Source organism: Megalobrama amblycephala, linkage group LG16 (assembly GCF_018812025.1).
Source record: "Megalobrama amblycephala isolate DHTTF-2021 linkage group LG16, ASM1881202v1, whole genome shotgun sequence".
Lineage (NCBI taxonomy): Eukaryota > Metazoa > Chordata > Actinopteri > Cypriniformes > Xenocyprididae > Megalobrama > Megalobrama amblycephala.
The window spans coordinates 6714916-6733466 of NC_063059.1; the positions used below are offsets into that span (position 1 = coordinate 6714916).

At 37.2% G+C, this 18551-nt stretch overlaps 2 protein-coding genes across 2 annotated transcripts; both read left to right on the forward strand.

The window, feature by feature from the left end:
- The first annotated feature begins 2077 nt into the window (after positions 1–2077).
- On the forward strand, positions 2078–4684 carry LOC125249044 (C3a anaphylatoxin chemotactic receptor-like). The gene is made up of 2 exons (XM_048161233.1): positions 2078–2137; positions 3361–4684. The coding sequence occupies exons 1-2, from the start codon at positions 2110–2112 to the stop codon at positions 4323–4325; spliced, it is 993 nt and encodes a 330-aa protein (XP_048017190.1). The 5' UTR covers positions 2078–2109; the 3' UTR covers positions 4326–4684.
- Positions 4685–16795: 12111 nt separating this feature from the next.
- On the forward strand, positions 16796–17730 carry LOC125248224 (chemerin-like receptor 1; the record flags this gene model as incomplete). The annotated part of the gene is made up of 2 exons (XM_048159952.1): positions 16796–17355; positions 17706–17730. Coding segments are annotated over 2 exons (585 nt in total), but the record flags the coding sequence as incomplete, so codon positions are not given.
- Positions 17731–18551: the final 821 nt, after the last annotated feature.

Consider the following 18551-nt stretch of genomic DNA (forward strand, 5'->3'; position numbering starts at 1 on the left):
GATCTGGTAGGTGGACGGCGTATTAGAAGTCTTGAGCTTGAGCTGGCGGCAGAGGGCGCCGGAGATGAAGCTTCCGGCTGACCCTGAGTCGAGGAGGGCACTGACTGGAATAGAAACATCAGCAGCAGTAAGGTTTACAACTATAGTGAGTGGCTTCATTGAATTCATAAGAGGAAGAATGGCACTCACCATGGGACGAGGAGGACGGATGGGGCATGCTGAGAGTAAATGCCCAGGAGATCCACAATATAAACATAATTTCAGGGTCAGCCATCTCTGCCGCTCAGTCAGTGTCAGCCGATTGTTGTCCAATTGCATGGGTTCGTTGGCTGGTACTGGAGGGCTGACGGACTCAGGTCGGAGAGACGTTGGGAACTCTAGCTGGCCCTGGTGCTCTTCGAGACATGACTGCATACGAGTGGTGAAGCGTATGGATAGCTGGATGAAGCATTCAAGCCCAATGTTTTCCTCATATGCAGCGAGATGCAACCACACGCATGGATCTAATCCTTGTTGATAGGTGGTGAGTAACGACTGTTCGTTCCATCCACTGGCAGCTGCAAGTGTCCTAAACTGAAGAGCATATTCATTCACAGTCATTGATCCTTGTTTTAAATGATAAAGTTGCTCACCAATTAATGAATCCCATGCAGGTTTTCCGAAAACCTCCTTGAAATGGTTAATGAAACTGGCGAGAGACTGGGTTACTGCATTCTTCTGTGTCCAGAGAGTTTCAGCCCATCGAAGCGCTTTGCCGGGTACATGTGCGGTTGCATTTCCAGGACCAGCGAGCACTGCAGAATGAATCCGTTGCAGTCCTTTGCCGAACCTGAGAAGGGCGCCGGTTTAGCGGAAGTGATCGCTGATGGATTGGAGTTGAATGTACGGCGCATAGCGTCGACAAGCTCTTGAAGGGGATCCGGGCTGCTCATGCTGGTGTGTTGCGGTTAAGGTCCGGTCTTCTGTTACAAACACAGGAGGTTGGAGACACAGGAAGTATAATGATAAGATGTTTATTTCACAACCAGATGAACAACAGTGAAGCAGGTGAGTGAATGGTAAATCTTCAGGTGAATCGTGAGAATGAGAATGGTAATACTGTTCTTTGTTTTGTAGGTGAAGGAGAAACACTGGAGACAGGAAAGTAATGATCTGATCTGACTGACGTGTCCTTCTTTGAAACTTCATCATTTCCTTTTTTTACTCTCTTTTTTTTAAACACTGGCCAGCACACATCTACTGTATCTGTCATTCTTGTCCACTGTCTAGGCAATCTGTAAGATTATTAAAAAGAAACTCTTCTTAGTTGTATGCAAGATGATGGTTGTAACACTCTTTAAAGGTGTTTTACAACCTACCCCACCACTGTCAGCCAGTGTTTAGCTAGCTGTGTAGAAGCCATATAAGGTTACTAATGATGTTATTCATTGTCTTTAATATATGTTACTATATTTTTGTACTTCCACTTTAAAGGGAATGAATTGCACCCATTTTAAACAGGAAATGATGTGGCAATAGCAGTGGAAAGGAAGTCAGCTTTTTTGACCTACACTACATTATACTGCTTACTTTGGAATCACAGATTTGTTTTTAAGTTTTCACCCTTTTGTTACAATAAAAGTCTTGCTTAAAGAGGCTTTTTCTTGGTTCACAAGTTACAAATAATAATTTTGGCCTGATCCCAGAGTACTGCCCCCCATCTCTCTGGCTGTGATAGGAACCGGCCAAGAGTAAGGTGGCAGAGGGATGCCAAAAACAGAGGAACATACAGGTGAGTCAGCTACGTATATATATATATATATAAATATATATATATATATATAGAGAGAGAGAGAGAGAGAGAGAGAGAGCATTTGAACGTGTTCCTCCCATTTATTAGTTACTCATAAAATAACTATAACTAATAATTAATATAATAACTATAATAACTAAAATATAGTCTATATTAATTAATATAGACTGCAAAAACAGAACTTAAAAGTGTAGATTTCTGTAGAAGCATATTTATCTTCCTACACCATCCCACCATCACTCTTTAAGAGAAGTAAAGGGGAACTTATCATCAGTTGTTGATTTTCATCTATAAACAGAACTTGCAAAGAGGTTTGTATGGGACTAAAAACCATACAGAAAATGGGTAAGAATCTAATATGTACATTGCTTGTTGGAAGTATATGGGTATGAGGAGAAACTATTATCATTCTCTGTAGTTGGGTGAAAATTGTAGAGAGATTAGACAGATTAGAATTTTTCACATGTTTCCTTAACTACAAGTCCCAGGGATTGGTTTAAACTTTATTTTTCTTTAACTGATGGTCACAACAGATGGAATCTTTCTTTCTTTCTTTCTTTCTTTCTTTCTTTCTTTCTTTCTTTCTTTCTTTCAGATGCCTTTTATAGGCATATATAGACATATATGTCTTAGACCCAGACTTTCCACCTCAAAATATGAAAACCCATAATAATAATAATAATAATGACATTATTTATTTATTTATTTATTTTTTAACATGGTGACGAAATTGAAAAAAACTGGTAAATCGCTTGTGAACAGAACCATTTTTAAGCTTCTTAACTATAATTGTGTCTTTTGTGAAAAGCTTGAACATTTTATTTTCATTTTCTGTGTTTGTGTATATATGTATTGTACAGACATATGGTTGTGTATGGTTTTGTACATCTTGCTTGTGAAAATAGTACCAAAATGAATAATAATAAAAAAATACAAATAAAAAACTGTAAACAGGCTACAAGTTGCATGTACACACCTTTGAACATAGTGGTTATCATCTAAGATGAAAAAGAATTCATTACATTTGGTTATCCATATTGGAAATTTCAGACAAGGTCTATAGAAACTATGACTATAGAATCAATATCTATAGAAATCTGTAACTATTAAGTTCAGTTGGATTAAATAATAGACAAATGTATTAAACTGAACGAGAAGAGATGCTTGGAAGTTTGATAGTGACAGCATTATGAAAGGCAGTTACTGTGAATGAAATGTTGATGAAATACTTATTTTGTGTATTGTACTAACATAATTGAAACTATGCTGAAATGTTTGAAAAACGTACACTTCTGATGATCTGATATTCCTACTGAGGGTTTTGAAAATGTGTTAATTGCTTGAGAAATTTGTGCCAAAGCAACTTTTTTTTTTTTTTTTTTTTTTTTTTTTAAATGTAATGCAATCCTGTTATTCCACATTTCATATACAACACATTTTCTACCCTAGGATGACAAAGCATAGAGTTAAACACTCTCATCAGTGTATTTAATTTTCTATTTTAAGCTTTTACCATTCAGATTCCAGAAACCAAAACTCACTGTATGTTTTCTCTTGTTTTCGTGTAGCAAGCACTACTTTTGGATTTCAAAATGTGACCAGATTCACTACGGACAATTCTACAGTGCAGACAGAGATCTTCTCAGGCTTTAAGATCTTGATACTATGCATTTACATTGCCATCCCTATTGTAAGTCTCATTGGAAATGGGCTTGTCATATTTGTGACGGGATACAAAATGAAGACGACAGTCAACTCCATTTGGTTCCTCAACTTGGCCATTGCAGACTTCACCTCCTCCTTAGCTGTAATCATAAGCGCCATTATAGACATGAGCAAAATCTGGCATTTTGGTAACTTGAAGTGCACTTTTCTCTGTTTTGTGATTTACATAAACTCATTTACTAGCATTTTGCTGCTGACGACTATTAGTCTGGACCGATGCCTGTGCACATGGATGGTTGTGTGGTCTCGTAATAATCGAACCGTTTTCAAAGCCAGAATCATCTGCATGATTGTGTGGGTTTTATCCATCAGCTGCTGCATTCCTGCCATCCGCAATCACTCAACAGCAGGCAACAACACACAACAACAGAGAGAAGGAATCTATAACCATCCTAAACAATACTACAAGTTTCTGGTCACATATAGGTTCATAGTGGGCTTTGTCATCCCCTTCCTGATCATTGCATCTTCATATGTAGCTATCGGTGTGCGAGTCAAACGCCTCAATATGGAGAATCAGCTCAGGTCTTACCGCGTCATTATAGCTGTGGTCCTGGCCTTTTTCATATGCTGGCTTCCGTTTCATGTCCACAAATTTTATTACATCTATGCAAAAGAGAATCAGGGGAGTGAGTCTACAAAAGAGATTTCTGAAGCTGTAGTTACCTGCCTGGGTTTTCTAAACAGCTCTCTGAACCCCATTCTCTATGTGTTCATGTGTGAGGAGTTTAAGATGAAGCTGAAACAGTCTCTGTTGCTGGTGCTGGAGACCGCGTTTGCTGAAGATCATCTGGACTTCAGAGTCTGAAAGCAAACAAAAGATATGACCATCTCTATTCCTGCCAGCTGCCAGCATGGATGGCCACCCTTTTATGACATGCCCACATGAGGTTCAACAGTATAAGTTGCCATACACTGCATTATACACATGAAAATGTTGAATCACCAACTCAATTTGCTCTATAGCAGTGTATTGGGGGAAAAAGTGTTTATTAAATGGACTAATCTGGCTAAATCTTGTTGGCTATTTTAACACTTATAGGGGTCTTTTTGGACTCCAAACGACATTTGCTAAAATAATAAAAAAAAAATGTTATCTTTCCCCAAATGACATGGAACTTTGTACAATGGTTAACACTTTCTAGATCTACAAAAAAAATAAAAATAAAAAAATAAATAAAGTGATATCTTGTTTTTTATGTTAGTGTAAAAAAAAAGAAAAGAAAAGAAAAGAAAAGAAAAGAAAAGAAAAAACATCACATTCAGGGTCTTTGGGGTCTCCAGAGACACCAGGCAACAAAATAATTGTTTTTTTTTTTTGTTGTTTATTTGTTTGTTTGTTTGTTTGTTTTTTTAAATAATACAATTTTATTCTGATTATTAATGTATTTACTCCACATTTGTGCAGTTTTTGGAGGATTTATCATATTTTTTAAATATAAATAAATAATTAAAATATATATATTTTTAAATACTTTTATTTACAAAAACAGCTTTTTATGTAAAATTCACTTTATAAAAGGCCCACATGTCTAACTTTCATTCATGGGGATAACATGGATAATTTGACATGGTTTAGTGTAAGATTTTTGCCCATCTTTTGGAAAATGCAGTTTTAAAAGTAAACAAAGTATCACTTTTTCCAGTAGATGGCTGCAGAGCTTTGCTATTTGCTATGTGCTATTTGACAAACTGAAATACATCTTTTCACAAGTTTTTTTTTTTTTTTTTTTTTCATTTGGAATTATATCTACATATTATGAAATCACAATTATGACAATAAAAAAAAATACTTTTTGTCAAAGTTTAGCTTTTTTTTTTGGTACTGAAAAAAAAAAAAAATTCAATAATGTTGATTTTGAGGATAAATTTTGTCCATTTTCTAAGCAGGGTCTCATCATGTAACAATACTGAAAAACTTATTTTTTTTTTTTCCAGTACTAAAAAATACTAAACTTTAACAAAAAGTTGTCATTATCTTTGCATTCATATATTTGTGTTCATATCCTTGCGTTCATATCCTTGCATTCTTTTGTTCATTAGCCTAACAACATGCAATGACAATTGTGGGTGCACAAAGTTCAGTATTACGCTTTTACAAGAAATCACAGAAAGATGAGGGGGAAGGGGGAAAAGTGCCATCTTCATCTGAGCCTACTTCGCCTTTCCACAAGGAGACAGTGAGGGAAGCGGCACCTGAGGCTTCCCATTTCCAGGACATGCATATTTCATCACTGGACTGTAACAGTTAGACTTCCACGACACAAATCGGCACAATGCCAAATGATTTTGTCTCATTATAGCAGCGGAAACAACTTTAAACACTCCGTCATTATGGTGGAGTAAAACATCATTCAGAACTGTAAAGGGTACACTCACAATAAAAAATAAAAAATAAAAAAAAACATTGTGCTTTTGTAAAATAAAGAAAACAAACAGGATATGCCACTTTCTGCTGTCTCTGTGTCCTTTCCATGAACTTGTATGTGGAGCATGTCAAAAAATGAACCAAAAGTTGCATAAATTACTTGTTGCACTATTTTGTCTTTCTTTTTGTTAATCTGTTATTTAAGTGAAATGTATTTTGCATATAGGCCCATTTATTCCTTATGTGTAATTGCACTCTTCACAGAAGCTCTGCAGGTGTGTGATGTGACAATGTGTGAATCTTCATGTTCTGTGATAAATAAATAATTTAAAATATATATTTTTAAATACTTTTATTTACAAAAACAGCTTTTTATGTAAAATTAACTTTATAAAAGGCCCACATGTCTAACTTTCATTCATGGGGATAACATGGATAATTTGACATGGTTTAGTATAAGATTTTTGCCTATCTTTTGGAAAATGCAGTTTTAAAAGTAAACAAAGTATCACTTTTTCCAGTAGATGGCTGCAGAGCTTTGCTATTTGCTATGTGCTATTTGACTAACTGAAAGACATCTTTTCGCAAGTTTTTTTTTTTTTTTTTTTTTTTTTTTTTCAGTTGGAATTATATCTACATATTATGAAATCACAATTATGACAATAAAAAAAAAAAAAAAAAAAAACTTTTTGTTAAAGTTTAGCTTTTTTTTGTACTGGAAAAAATGTTGATTTTGATTTGGAATGTTGGAATTGGAGTTGGAATTATGAAATGTATTATGAAACGTATGCTGCTATTTGCACATTGAGCTTGAATGGCACAAAAAGGATGTTACTAATGCTGAATTTGTAAATAAAAGTCATATTTAGGTCCTGACTATCAGTTATTTGTGAAGTAAATCTGCTGTAAATGTGTATAATTAATAAGTATAATGTAAATGTCAGGTAGTGGACAGAGGACCCAAATGCAAAGTTACATTATATAAGGTTTATTTAGCTCAATAATTAACTCAGGTAGTCTTCCATCCAAAGGCAGAAAGATGCAGCTGGACACAGAACTGGAAATAACTCAGGAAAAGGCTTGGGAACTCAGGAAAATGTCTCTTAATGCAGACAGCAAACTTCCTTCCTCATCCAAAGTCCAGAGGTGACTCCCTTCCTCGTCCAGAATCCACCCTAGTGAAAAAAAAAGTATATTGTATTTTAAATATATTCCCTTTTTATATAGTACACTGCAAATATACTAACAAAAAATGTACTATCATTAAATATATAAAAAGTATATTAGTATCATATTTTCACAATGCAACTTTTAACACACTTTAAAATAATTGTACTTTAGTATATTTTCTAAAAAATATATTTTAGAAAAATATACTTGAAGTGTAAGTTCAGTTTATTTTTTAAAAGTGTATTTATTTGCACTTTATAAAAATATATTTGAGATATATTTGAACAGTGTCCTGAAAATGATCATTGTAACAATGCACTGAAAGTATATTTAAAAAAAATACATTATTTAATATCCTGAAGTTGTAGTGTATCTAATGTTAAATTTGAGTATATTTTTTTAAGTTTACTTCTTCAACCTTGGAATTCATTATATTACTTGTGCTATTTATTTCAGTATGAATGCATTACAAGCCCATTTAGTATATGCAGTGTAGCATATACAATTTCCAAATATGTGTAAATGTTTAATAAGTTTACACTGGCAGAATCATTTTACAATCGTACACACAAATCTATATTAAACAACACACCAGCAGCACAAGTAATGCGAAAAAATATGTCGAGTGCAGTGTTGCCAACTATTTTCAAAGGAAAGTATCTAAAGCCTGCCCAAAAAGTCGCTAAATGTCGCTAGATGACATCATGCGTCAATTAACATATTCGTGGCATCACGTCGGTTGCATTCTGCCTTCCTAATGTGTTTTCTCTCCTAATCCGTGCTCACATACTGTATTTTAATACAATACAACATAATATAGCCGAATATCAAATAAAGCTGCTCTCATTTCATATATATATATATATATATAATTTTTTTTATTTTTTTGTCAGGCAACAGAATGAGTATGATATAGTGAATGACTACATTTTTTTATATATGTAAATAAATTACATGAATTCAGAGAGTTCGGAAACTGGATGAACTAAAGCTCTGTGATAGTGAGTAATATAAGTGATAAGCACACGAGAAAAATGGAAATCAAAACGGTAAAATTAAATACAAAACAAAGAAGAATCAGAAATAGTGTTTGGTCCGTGGCAACACTGTGTGCTCGATCGCGCATTCACATCTGTCAGATGCCGTGCACTGATGCTGCGTTCACACCAAACGCGAATAGAGCGTCAAATTCGCGTCTACCGCGTCTAGTTTGCCGCTTGAACATTTTGAATGCATTCGCGCGTCTAGAGCGAAATAGACGCGCGTAAAAAACAAGCGTTTGAAGCGAAATTGACGCGCGTCCGAGGCGAAATCCGCTTCTTGTGGGAGGGGCAAGTGCTAGGCGGTTGTCTGTTTGCAAGATGGCTGATGTTGATCGTGCGTTCATCGAGAGAGTTACCGCTTTGTATTTGCTCTGGAGAGCAAAACAGCGGCGTAGGGGTCAGCGTCGCGGGAAGGCCGCGGGTCGATAAACGTGTACGTGACTCAAAAGTAAAATGTGTATTTACAACTTACCAGGTAGCCATCTCCTCACCGACACTCTTCCAAGCGAGGTCCTTTTTATTCCTGTCTGAAGTATGAACTTGTGTCATAAATCTCTGGGTGACTGCTCACTGATAATATGAGTCGTTCCTCCATTTTGAATGAGTGACTCCGGGCGGGCCTGCCGCCACAGCAGCAAGCAGGCTCCTGATTGGTTAACGTGGCGCGAATTTACGCCAAAGTTCAAATTTTTCAACTCGGGCGTCAGACGCGAATTCGCGTCAAACGCTAAATGCACAAAAAGCACCATTCGCGCGTAACGCTCAATTCGCGTCATTCGCGCGAACTAGACGCGCGAATGAGGCGAATTCGCGTCTTCCGCGCCGCGCTAAACGCCTCATGGTGCGTTCACACCGGACGCGAATGAAGCGGTAAGCGCGAGTGAGTTACATGTTAAGTCAATGCAAAGACGCGAATTGACATCCTGCGGCGCGATTCGCGCGAATGAAGCGGCGCGAATTGACCGATTCGCGCGAATCGCGCAAGTTTAAAAATCTGAACTTTGGCGAATTTCCGCGCCGCGTTAACCAATCAGGAGCTTGCTCTAGTAGTGACGTGACGTAGCGAGCTGAGGCAGAATTTCGAAACAACAATGGAGGACAAAATCATCGTCGCTGTACATCTTCATACATTTATAGAAACAGAAATAAAAAGGATCGTGTTTGAAAGAAAGTGAATGAGGAGGTCGAACAATCTGATAAGTTGTAAAAAACGGTCTTTACTCAATTAGAGCTATATATATATATATATATATATATATATATATACAAATTAAGACTACAAGCCAACTAAAGACGACCAATTGAGCTTATTCACTGTAATTTACAATTATTTCCCCACTGACAAGTTGTGTTTATTCAGAGGAAGTGTGCAGAAAGCAGTGGGAGAGTCTGGGACACATAAAGGAGCGGGAGAGCCCCTCTCATGACGCGAATTCGCGTCTGTTGTGAAGGGATTTTCACGCGCAAATGAAGCGAATGTCACGCGCGAATGAAGCGAGTAAACTCAAAATGTTCAAGCGTCCAACTACGCGCGAATAGCGCGATTTATTCGCGCAAGTCGCGTCTGGTGTGAACACAGCATCATTCGTGCCGCAAGACCTCCAGACGCGCGTAAACGCGTCTTTACATTGACTTAACATTGAAATCATTCGCGCCAGACGCTCTATTCGCGTTTGGTGTGAACACAGCATTAATGTGCTGGCTGCTGCTCCTCTCAGCCACTCAATGAGAGAGTTGTGACGGAAGCGGGAAAGCAAGACCTCGCACTCACAGGACAGTGCTGGTGACGTTTGGAAAATTCCTGAGGTTTGTCCAAAAAGTCGCTAGGCGCTTTTTTGAAAAACAGTCACTAAAGGGGTCTGAAAAGTCGCTAAATCTAGCTACAAAGTCGATAAGAGTGGTTAAACTTATCGGAATTCAAATGTCTCTTCAACTTGGTCTGTGACCAATCAGATTTTGTTGCTCACTGCCTTCAGCCAATCAGAGCTGCTGACGTCACGGTCGTCGTCTGAATCCCCTCGCTCAGTCACTCAGGTGAAGTATAAGGTCGCAATGTATAATTTATTTAATAAAACACTGAAAGCGCAATACATCGCTCAATCTTGGGGATTCTGACCAGTTCAATCAAGTGACATCGCAGCCTGACCGTGATGGCGACGACAACCGGCTAATCTAATGGCCTACGCGATCCTGAAAGAACCGGAGAAAAGTGCTGCTATTGGGAGGTGAGTTGTAGTCTACCAGTTAACAAACTTTATTTTATTTTATTTAACAAACGGAGAGCGATATTTCAGCTTGATATCTCCTTTTTGAGTTTTTGTGTGATGGTTTATGGCACATGTTTGTATGCAGCACCAAAACATTCATATGATGGTCAAATCGGCCCGTATTCTGTACGATATTAATTCATAAAGTGTTTTATGCTTGACTATGTACCGAAAACAATATCGACATGCCATTCTGATACAGTTCCCTGCTGCTAATCCTCATTTACTGTTCAAAAATTGTATTGGTTCAATGTAGGATTTTGACAGACTATTGTAAACGTGAATAAAGAGTTGAACATGCTGTCTTATATCTTTGGTATATTCTGTCAACAGATGCTGTTCTTCACGAGTCTCTGCGGTCATCATTGTGCCATCAGACACAATGAGAAGCTCATCAGAAAATGAAATATAATGTGTAATTTGTATTTGTGTATAGAGGGTCACCATGGTCCAATATTTTTTTTTTTCTTTAATGAAAAACATGGTAAGTTTTGCTGAATCTAAGTTTAAATAAAAACTATTGGATTTGTCAATGAAATATGTCTCTTCATTAGTGATGTTGTTACATTTTATTTATTTTAATGGCCTTGAAAACAAATGCATTCAACTTTGGGAAAATGTGTTAAACTGTATTTAAATAGTAGCACAACTGTATTGTGTGAGATTATGTAATTCAAAGTACAGTAGTCAACATTTGAAGTGGATTAGGACAACTTTAATTAAAGTGTTTCAAATGTTGACTATAGACCCCTTAATCGCCTACGTCACTGTGACGTCACCGCTCTAGTTGGAGGCAAAACATAAATAAGAACTCATAGCAGGCGCGCTAAAAGTTTGAGGTTTTGACTTTAAAATGTCGTCTTCTTGTGTTTTTGGCTGCCAGAATAGAAGGAACAGGACTTTTGGTTCAAACTAAAGTTTTACCAGATCCCGGCAGACATTCCTTCACAGAAATCAAAAAGATAATTGTGGTTGAATGCAATACGGCGTACAGACTGGACGGAGACGATCATAAATAATGCTTGTGTTTGCAGTGCACACTTCATATCAGGTAAAATAATCGATGCATATGTAATGGTGTGTTGGTTTTATCTAGTACAAATCAGCAAGTTTCTGTTTTATAGGTGAAAAGTCGCCAACTTTCAGCGCACTAGCTAGCTTAAATGTTAAACAAACATACAGCGATAGATGTGTGTGCCATCCTTTGAATGGTCTCTTAAAATAATCCACATTGCTAGCCATAATCATAGTTAGCCCAGCATTAAGTTACATTACAATAAGCCTTGATAAAATTCCCCGAACCACCCGAAAGTAATTCATATGTTGACATATTCGAACAGTTCTGAACCTTCTTCTGCATTTAATAAATCCCTCCTAAAACATGCTAGCTTACGCTTGTCAACATTGAGTCCAGCATCTCTTTTTGCCTCTAGCTAAGCCCCGCCCACCAGGAAACGTTGCAATGTTTACAAACTTTTAAGGGGTCTATATTATACAAAGTATAAGTAATAACAAAGTGTATTGTTATTGACTACAAAGTGTGTAATGTTTAATATTTGGAATAAGCCAAAGGTACTGAGCATACAGTATATACTATTACCTGTAAAATAGTATATTCAGTGTATATTGCTTGTGTTTTCTGAAGACACTCGTAATTATTTTGTAATGTACTTAAATCACAAATAAAGTGTACTTATAACACAAAGTGTACTCATAACAGAAATAAAGTATACTTATAACACAAATAAAAGTATACTTATAACAGAAATAAAGTATACTTATAATACAACGTATATTATAACAAAAAATATATATACTTTTAACACAAAGTATACTTATAACACAAATGAAGTACACTTTAATATCTCTAATCAAGCATGTAATTAGTCCCTACACAGACATATACTTAAAGTGTACTAAGTATACTTGAAGTTGTTCCAATTTTAGCACACATAAGTATACTAAATATACTTAAAGTTGTATTTTAATACTACTTAATTTCAACTTAAATATACTTAGTACAAAATTAGTTGTTTCAAAATAGCACACTTTAAATCATTAACACACTTGAAATATACTAATAATTAGTCTTGCTGCAAGTATACTTCGTATACTTTTTTTTCACTAGGGCAGAGGCAACTCCCTTCCTCGTCGAGAGCATAGACTGTAAAAAAATATGGACGTAGTGTCTGTGACGTCACCCATAGAGTTCTGAACAGCAGTTTTGACGCGAAAATGAGGCCGCTGCCATCTTAGCTGCGCGTCACCGCACGTCACTCCTGGATAACTGAAAATGGGCAAAGAGGCGGGATGTAGTTGGAGCCCATGCGACTGGTTGCTGAAACCATGCCCGCCTAGCATATCTATCTTGGATACTATCTAAAATATTAATAAAGATAACAATATCATTAGAAAGTACTAAAGGTTTACTGTCAATCTACAGTGTTTTTCAAGATAACGTTATAGATGCTCTAACACCAGTAGGCTAATTAATTTGTGTGGGGGGTGCAAATAACACAAAAAAATCAACTGGGACTTCATACCTTTAATGAAATAGAGATCGCGAGATGAATCCAATCCGTTGCACTTGGGTAAAATGTCCATTTCAAAACATAAAAAAACTACTTTTTGTTCATGAAAGCGTTAAATCCATGAAATCTTTATATATTATCCATCGTTTGCTCTCCATCATCGTTCTTCAAGAAAGGATGCAATCTGAGCATCGTTTATAATGTAAAACTCTATACGTACATAGGTACCAGATCTGTATAACTCTCAAATGTTCTCTCAACATGAGTAATATTTTTTCAAAATAGTGCAGCAGTTTTAGTTATATCCAAGCAGTGCTGTCGGAGTTGTATATCCTCCTGGTATTGTCATTGTAGTAAAACTCAGGAACAAAACTTTTAGCCAATGCCACGACGATCCAACAACGTGTGTTCCGCATGCGAGCACATGTACACAGACTGACATCTGTCTCGAGTATGCAGCAAGCCATATATTGTATAAAATATTCCAGAAAAAAGGCATAAATACGGCTGAGATGCCAAATTCAGTGGCTGAAGTTAGCTGCTGAGGTGACATGACGGCTCACAGACAGCAGCGCCAATCCACCTGTCACTCAAGTGACCACGCCCTTAATTATGCAGAACTTTAAGGCTTAATATAATTTAAATGGATGAGTTATAAAAAAATTCACCCCCCTCAGAGTTGTCATGAAGGGCAAAATTAGCAGTATAGACCAAAACACAATTTGAACCAGAGTGTAAACATGTTTTTTTCTGCTGTAAACTTGGCTGTTTTAACATTATGGTCAATGAGATTCTGCTCCCTTTTGCAGCCTGTCCCTAGCGGCCAGTCGATGAATCGCAGTTTAAGTCACTTCCGTATTGGCTTCATGAGAAACTGGGGGAGGTTGCCGCTTGGTCGAGAGCCTAAAGATGGCTCCAATCCCCAAGTCTGCTCCAGAGTCCGCTCCAGTCCCTGAGCCTGTTCAAGAGTCCACTCCAGTCCCTGAGCCCGCTCACGAACCCGCTCCAGAGTTCGTTCCAGTCCAGAAACCCGTGGCTCCTCCCAAGGAAATTTTGTGGCCAAGGCCATGGAGGCCACACCCCAAACGCCCTGATCCGCCATGGCGCCCTGAAGTCCCTGATCTGCCACCCACCCTCCCTCCCCAGTTGTTCCATCCACGGCACAAGGATGTGCCTACCGGGTGGGGGGAGTACTGTCACGGTCACTGTCTGTCTTGCCATCACTGGATTCCATTTGCAATCATTCCTCCTGTTGCTCACCTGCTCACATTGAGCAATCACCTGCACCTGATCTCCATCAGCAGAGCAGCACACACTTCACCCTAGAACTTTGTCTGGTCTCGTTTTTACATGGACTCACTGTCTCTCACTGTCTTACTCCAGGGGCCTGTACCATGATGGTAGATGAACAAACTCAGGGTTATAGGATTAGTTTTGAGTTGACAAAACCAAACCACTCCAATCTGGCTTTGTTGGTACCATGATGCTGATCATCAACTTTCTCTGTCAACTCAGGCTTTGATCCTGAGTTTGTGGAGCGTGTGCACATGAATCCGTGACATCAGTGGTGAACAGCCAATCACATGCCTTGCAGCAGAGATAAACTCTGATTCACTTCTTGTGAGACAGCCAGCACCATTCAAAACTCTTTTGCTGAAAATGAAGAATTTAAACGCATTTACACTAATGGAAAATACTTTTCTGTGAAAGAGGACAAATAAGTTAGTTTTTGTGAAGTTAGTTTATATAGTTGAAAATATAGCGATAATATAGAGACTCAAACATACAAGGTCACATGTAGTCATATTTAAAGTTTATTTACAGCTTATTTATATTTCATATGATCTATATATATTAATATTCATTGAAACTAAATGCTAAATAATAACTGTTAAACTAAACTTGCGTGTGTGTAATGGATTAATAAAAATATAGATCATATAATTATACAAATCATATATAAATCATAAAATAATAATTAAAAATAATAGTAATTATCATTAAAACCAGACAATTTCATCATTAAATATTTGTTTTTACTATATAATGACCTTTAATTTGGAGGAAGAGAAACTGGGGGAGTGACTTTATTGCATTGGGTGTGTCAGTGTCACTTTGCTCACATCTGATTGGTCCAATTTCAGTTTGATCTCTGAACCAGAACATAACCTGCCCTGGAGCAGGTTAGCCGTGGAGCCTAAGTTACCATGGCGATGAACACCGCTAAAAGTCAAGTTACTTTCATGGTACCTAAAACCCAGGATTGGCGCAAACTAATCTGAAATTTACCTGGCTAGCCAGCTAATCCAGCTTCATGGTACAGGCCCCAGGTCTCCCTTATCCTTTGTGTCTCCAGCATCTTCTCATCCCAAACTCCTACTCCAAAATACTCACCGAAGAGTGTGCTCGACTGCTCAGCTCCACAATCTCCTCCATCAATCTACAAAACAAAGAACTGTCAGTATTTTCTTTAAATTTTACCATCCTGCTCATTCTTTATTATTCACCTGCTTGTTTACTATCCTTACTACAATCAATAAATCCTCATATTCATTTCCACATTGTTGTGAGTCTGTGTTTTTAAATGTGCTTTATAAATAAACAAAAACTTGAACTTGAACTTAAACTTGAGACAACATAATAAATGCTATCTTACAATTGATTGCTCAGGGAGGCATTTTATGTCTTAAATAGTTAACAAAAAATATGTCAATAAACATCCAACTTATATTGAAATGTAAGATAATAACTAGAATTATATTTCTAATAAATCATGTCATAAAATGGTTTATTTCCTAAGAATGAGCTGAACGTCTGAATGTCCCACTAATGAGTTGTGACAGTACTAGACTGTTTCATTACAGAGTGACCTTGGACAGACTTCAGATTATGCAATTGAATATGCAAGTGGAATTTCTGAGTTTCCAGTGAATATTTAAGCAAAAATAGCATCTCCTCCTCTCTTAGCCTTAAAAGGATATTTAACTGAGTGTTAGAGGATGATAAGTAAAGAAACATGTACTGACTTATTATTTTCTTATTATTTACTGAGAAAACTGGTAAGATTAATAACCTTGTCACTTAAGGCTCTTTTTTTGTTTGAATGTTTAGCATTTTTACTTTTTTGTGCATTAAGTTGTTTATATATAAACTTTATTACAGGCTCTAGACCCAACAACAAGACCAACAACATAACAGAAAGAATAGACACATAAACACATAAAAACATATTTTGATTCATGAGAGTCTTAACAGGCACCCATACCAATGTTTCCACAAATATGATTGATATCTAACCGAGCTGCACCTAGGGCTTGTGAGCATCATTATAATACAATTTTGAGACTCATCAAGTCGGGACATGAACTTAAACATTAGGTTCCTCAAGAGAGCCTGTAAAGTGTAAAGTGTAAAGTTTATTCATTTACACTAATTATTTTTTGTATTTCTTAAAAAGTATCTTTAGTTTTCTCACATTTACTTTCTTGATGCTTTCCGGATGAATTAAGTGGATTATAATTTGTTCCTTTAAGAGTCCTTAAACATCACCTGAAGCACCCTATGTATGATGAAATTTCAGTTCAGCTTTAAATGTTAAAAAGTGCTCTTTTATATATAGAGTTTAGCTAAAAATATTTTGGTTAATATTTTTGTGTATATTTTTTCAGCCTCTTCAATACAAATAGTCAATGAGTAAGTTGGCCTACAGCTGTGGTTCTTACGACAGTTTCAATTCTTACTTAGCAGTTTCAATGAACAATATTTTGAAATATCCTGTTGCTGTTCTTAACATTTCTAATGAAATAGGCTAGATAAACAGGAAACATGGATGTTTTTGTGTGTTTCTAGCCATTGCTTTTTTTTTTCTTTTTTTCTTTTTAATACACATTGCCACATTTATAGTTGGTTTCATTGGAAACAGGCTTGTCATATTTCTGACAGGCTGCAGAATGAAGACGACAATCAACCCTATTTGGTTTCTCAACTTGGCAATTGCAGACTTCATCTTCATATTATCCATAATGATATTACTTTTTCTTAGGTACTCTTTGTCCTTAATGTTCATTTCATCCATGACGATGGCACTAAATATGTTTGCTAGCATTTATTTTCTTGTAGTCATCAGTCTGGACCGATGTCTGTGCACATGGATGGTTGTTTGGGCTCAAAATAACCGAACTGTACTGAGAGCCAGGATCATCTGCGTGATTGTGTGGGTTTTATCCATCAGCTTCAGCATCCCTTTGTTCACTATGAATGTGTTTCCTACTAAGTTTCTGGTCACATATATATTTTTAGTGAGCTTTCTCATCCTCTTCCCAATCATAGCATCTTCACACATTGCTGTTGGAGTACGAATCAAACGACTCAGAATAGGGAAGCAGCACAGGTCGTACGGGGTCATTATCGCTATCATCCTGACTTTTTACATATGTTGGTTTGTATTTTTGCATTTTATGTTTGTTTGTTTGTTTGTTTTTTGTTTGTTTGTTTGTTTTATTTATAAAGCACAATTAAAACAACACCAGGTGACCAATGTGCTGTACAATAATAACTAGTAAAAAGGAGACCGTAAGTCCCATTGAACTCTATTGGTAACGACGGAACTTGCGACCATAGTTCGCTTTGGGAAATGCACCCCTGATTGGGTAGATATGTTGATTACTGATTGCTAACAGCTGGCTGAGATGATGTGATGATTAGTCAGATTACTTGAACGTTGCGCCTCCCGAAATGCAGTTTGGATGGAATTGTATTATGTTTCAGTTCTGTGCCTCAGTTTTCTCTTGTTTCTCTGTTTCTGTTAAGCCTGGGATACACTGCACAATTTTAGCAATCCTATAAGATCATTACTTTATCACACTGTGCGACATGGATCTACTAATCTTGGGTACGACATGCATGTAGACTGTTCATGGTGTGCGGGCATGGTGGTGGTGCCCAAGGCCCAAGGAAAGATGGGGAGGATGTGACGTGTGTGTGGATTTGACGCACTTAAATAAGTGGGTGCGCAGAGAACGTCACATCCTCCCTGCTGTAGAGCAGACACTTGCGATGCTGGCTGGTGCCACAGTATTCACAAAGCTGGACGCTACATCTGGCTTCTGGCAAATTCCACTATCTGAGGAAAGATCACTTTTGACAACATTCATCACTCCATTTGGGAGATATGCATTCAACCGTCTACCATTCGGGATCTCGTCGGCCCCAGAGCATTTTCAGCGTAGAATGTCACAAATGCTGGTAGATTGTGAAGGAGTTGAACAGTACCATACTTAAAGTTCCCATTACAGAACACCTCCCCCTTTTAAGTAAGGACACTTTCTCCAATGTAACATGTTGGATACATCTTTGCAGAACCTTCAAACCTACATTGAATTACAAGTCCAAAATCTGAACAGTTTCTCAAGAACAAACAGTGAACAACTTTTTTTCCTTTTCTCTTGTTTTTGCCCTTTTTTTTTCCTTTCACAAATTCAAACGTTCAGGAGGCCATGACACTCGGCCCGAACTGGTCACATGAGGTGCTCTACTCACGTCAGTGTCTCTGGACACCTTCACATCCCTAGAAGCATGCGTATGACTGTCACACTGTTCCTGGGTTGTGTCCGTTGTCTCCATGGGTTTTTGAGATAGCGGCAAATGAACTGCCCG

Excerpts from the sequence above, each read along its gene's own strand:
- LOC125249044 (XM_048161233.1), top strand. The coding sequence starts at position 2,110 with ATGGGACTAAAAACCATACAGAAAATGG. Across the intron at positions 2,138-3,360 it reads AAAAACCATACAGAAAATGG|CAAGCACTACTTTTGGATTT; the intron begins GTAAGAATCTAA and ends GTTTTCGTGTAG.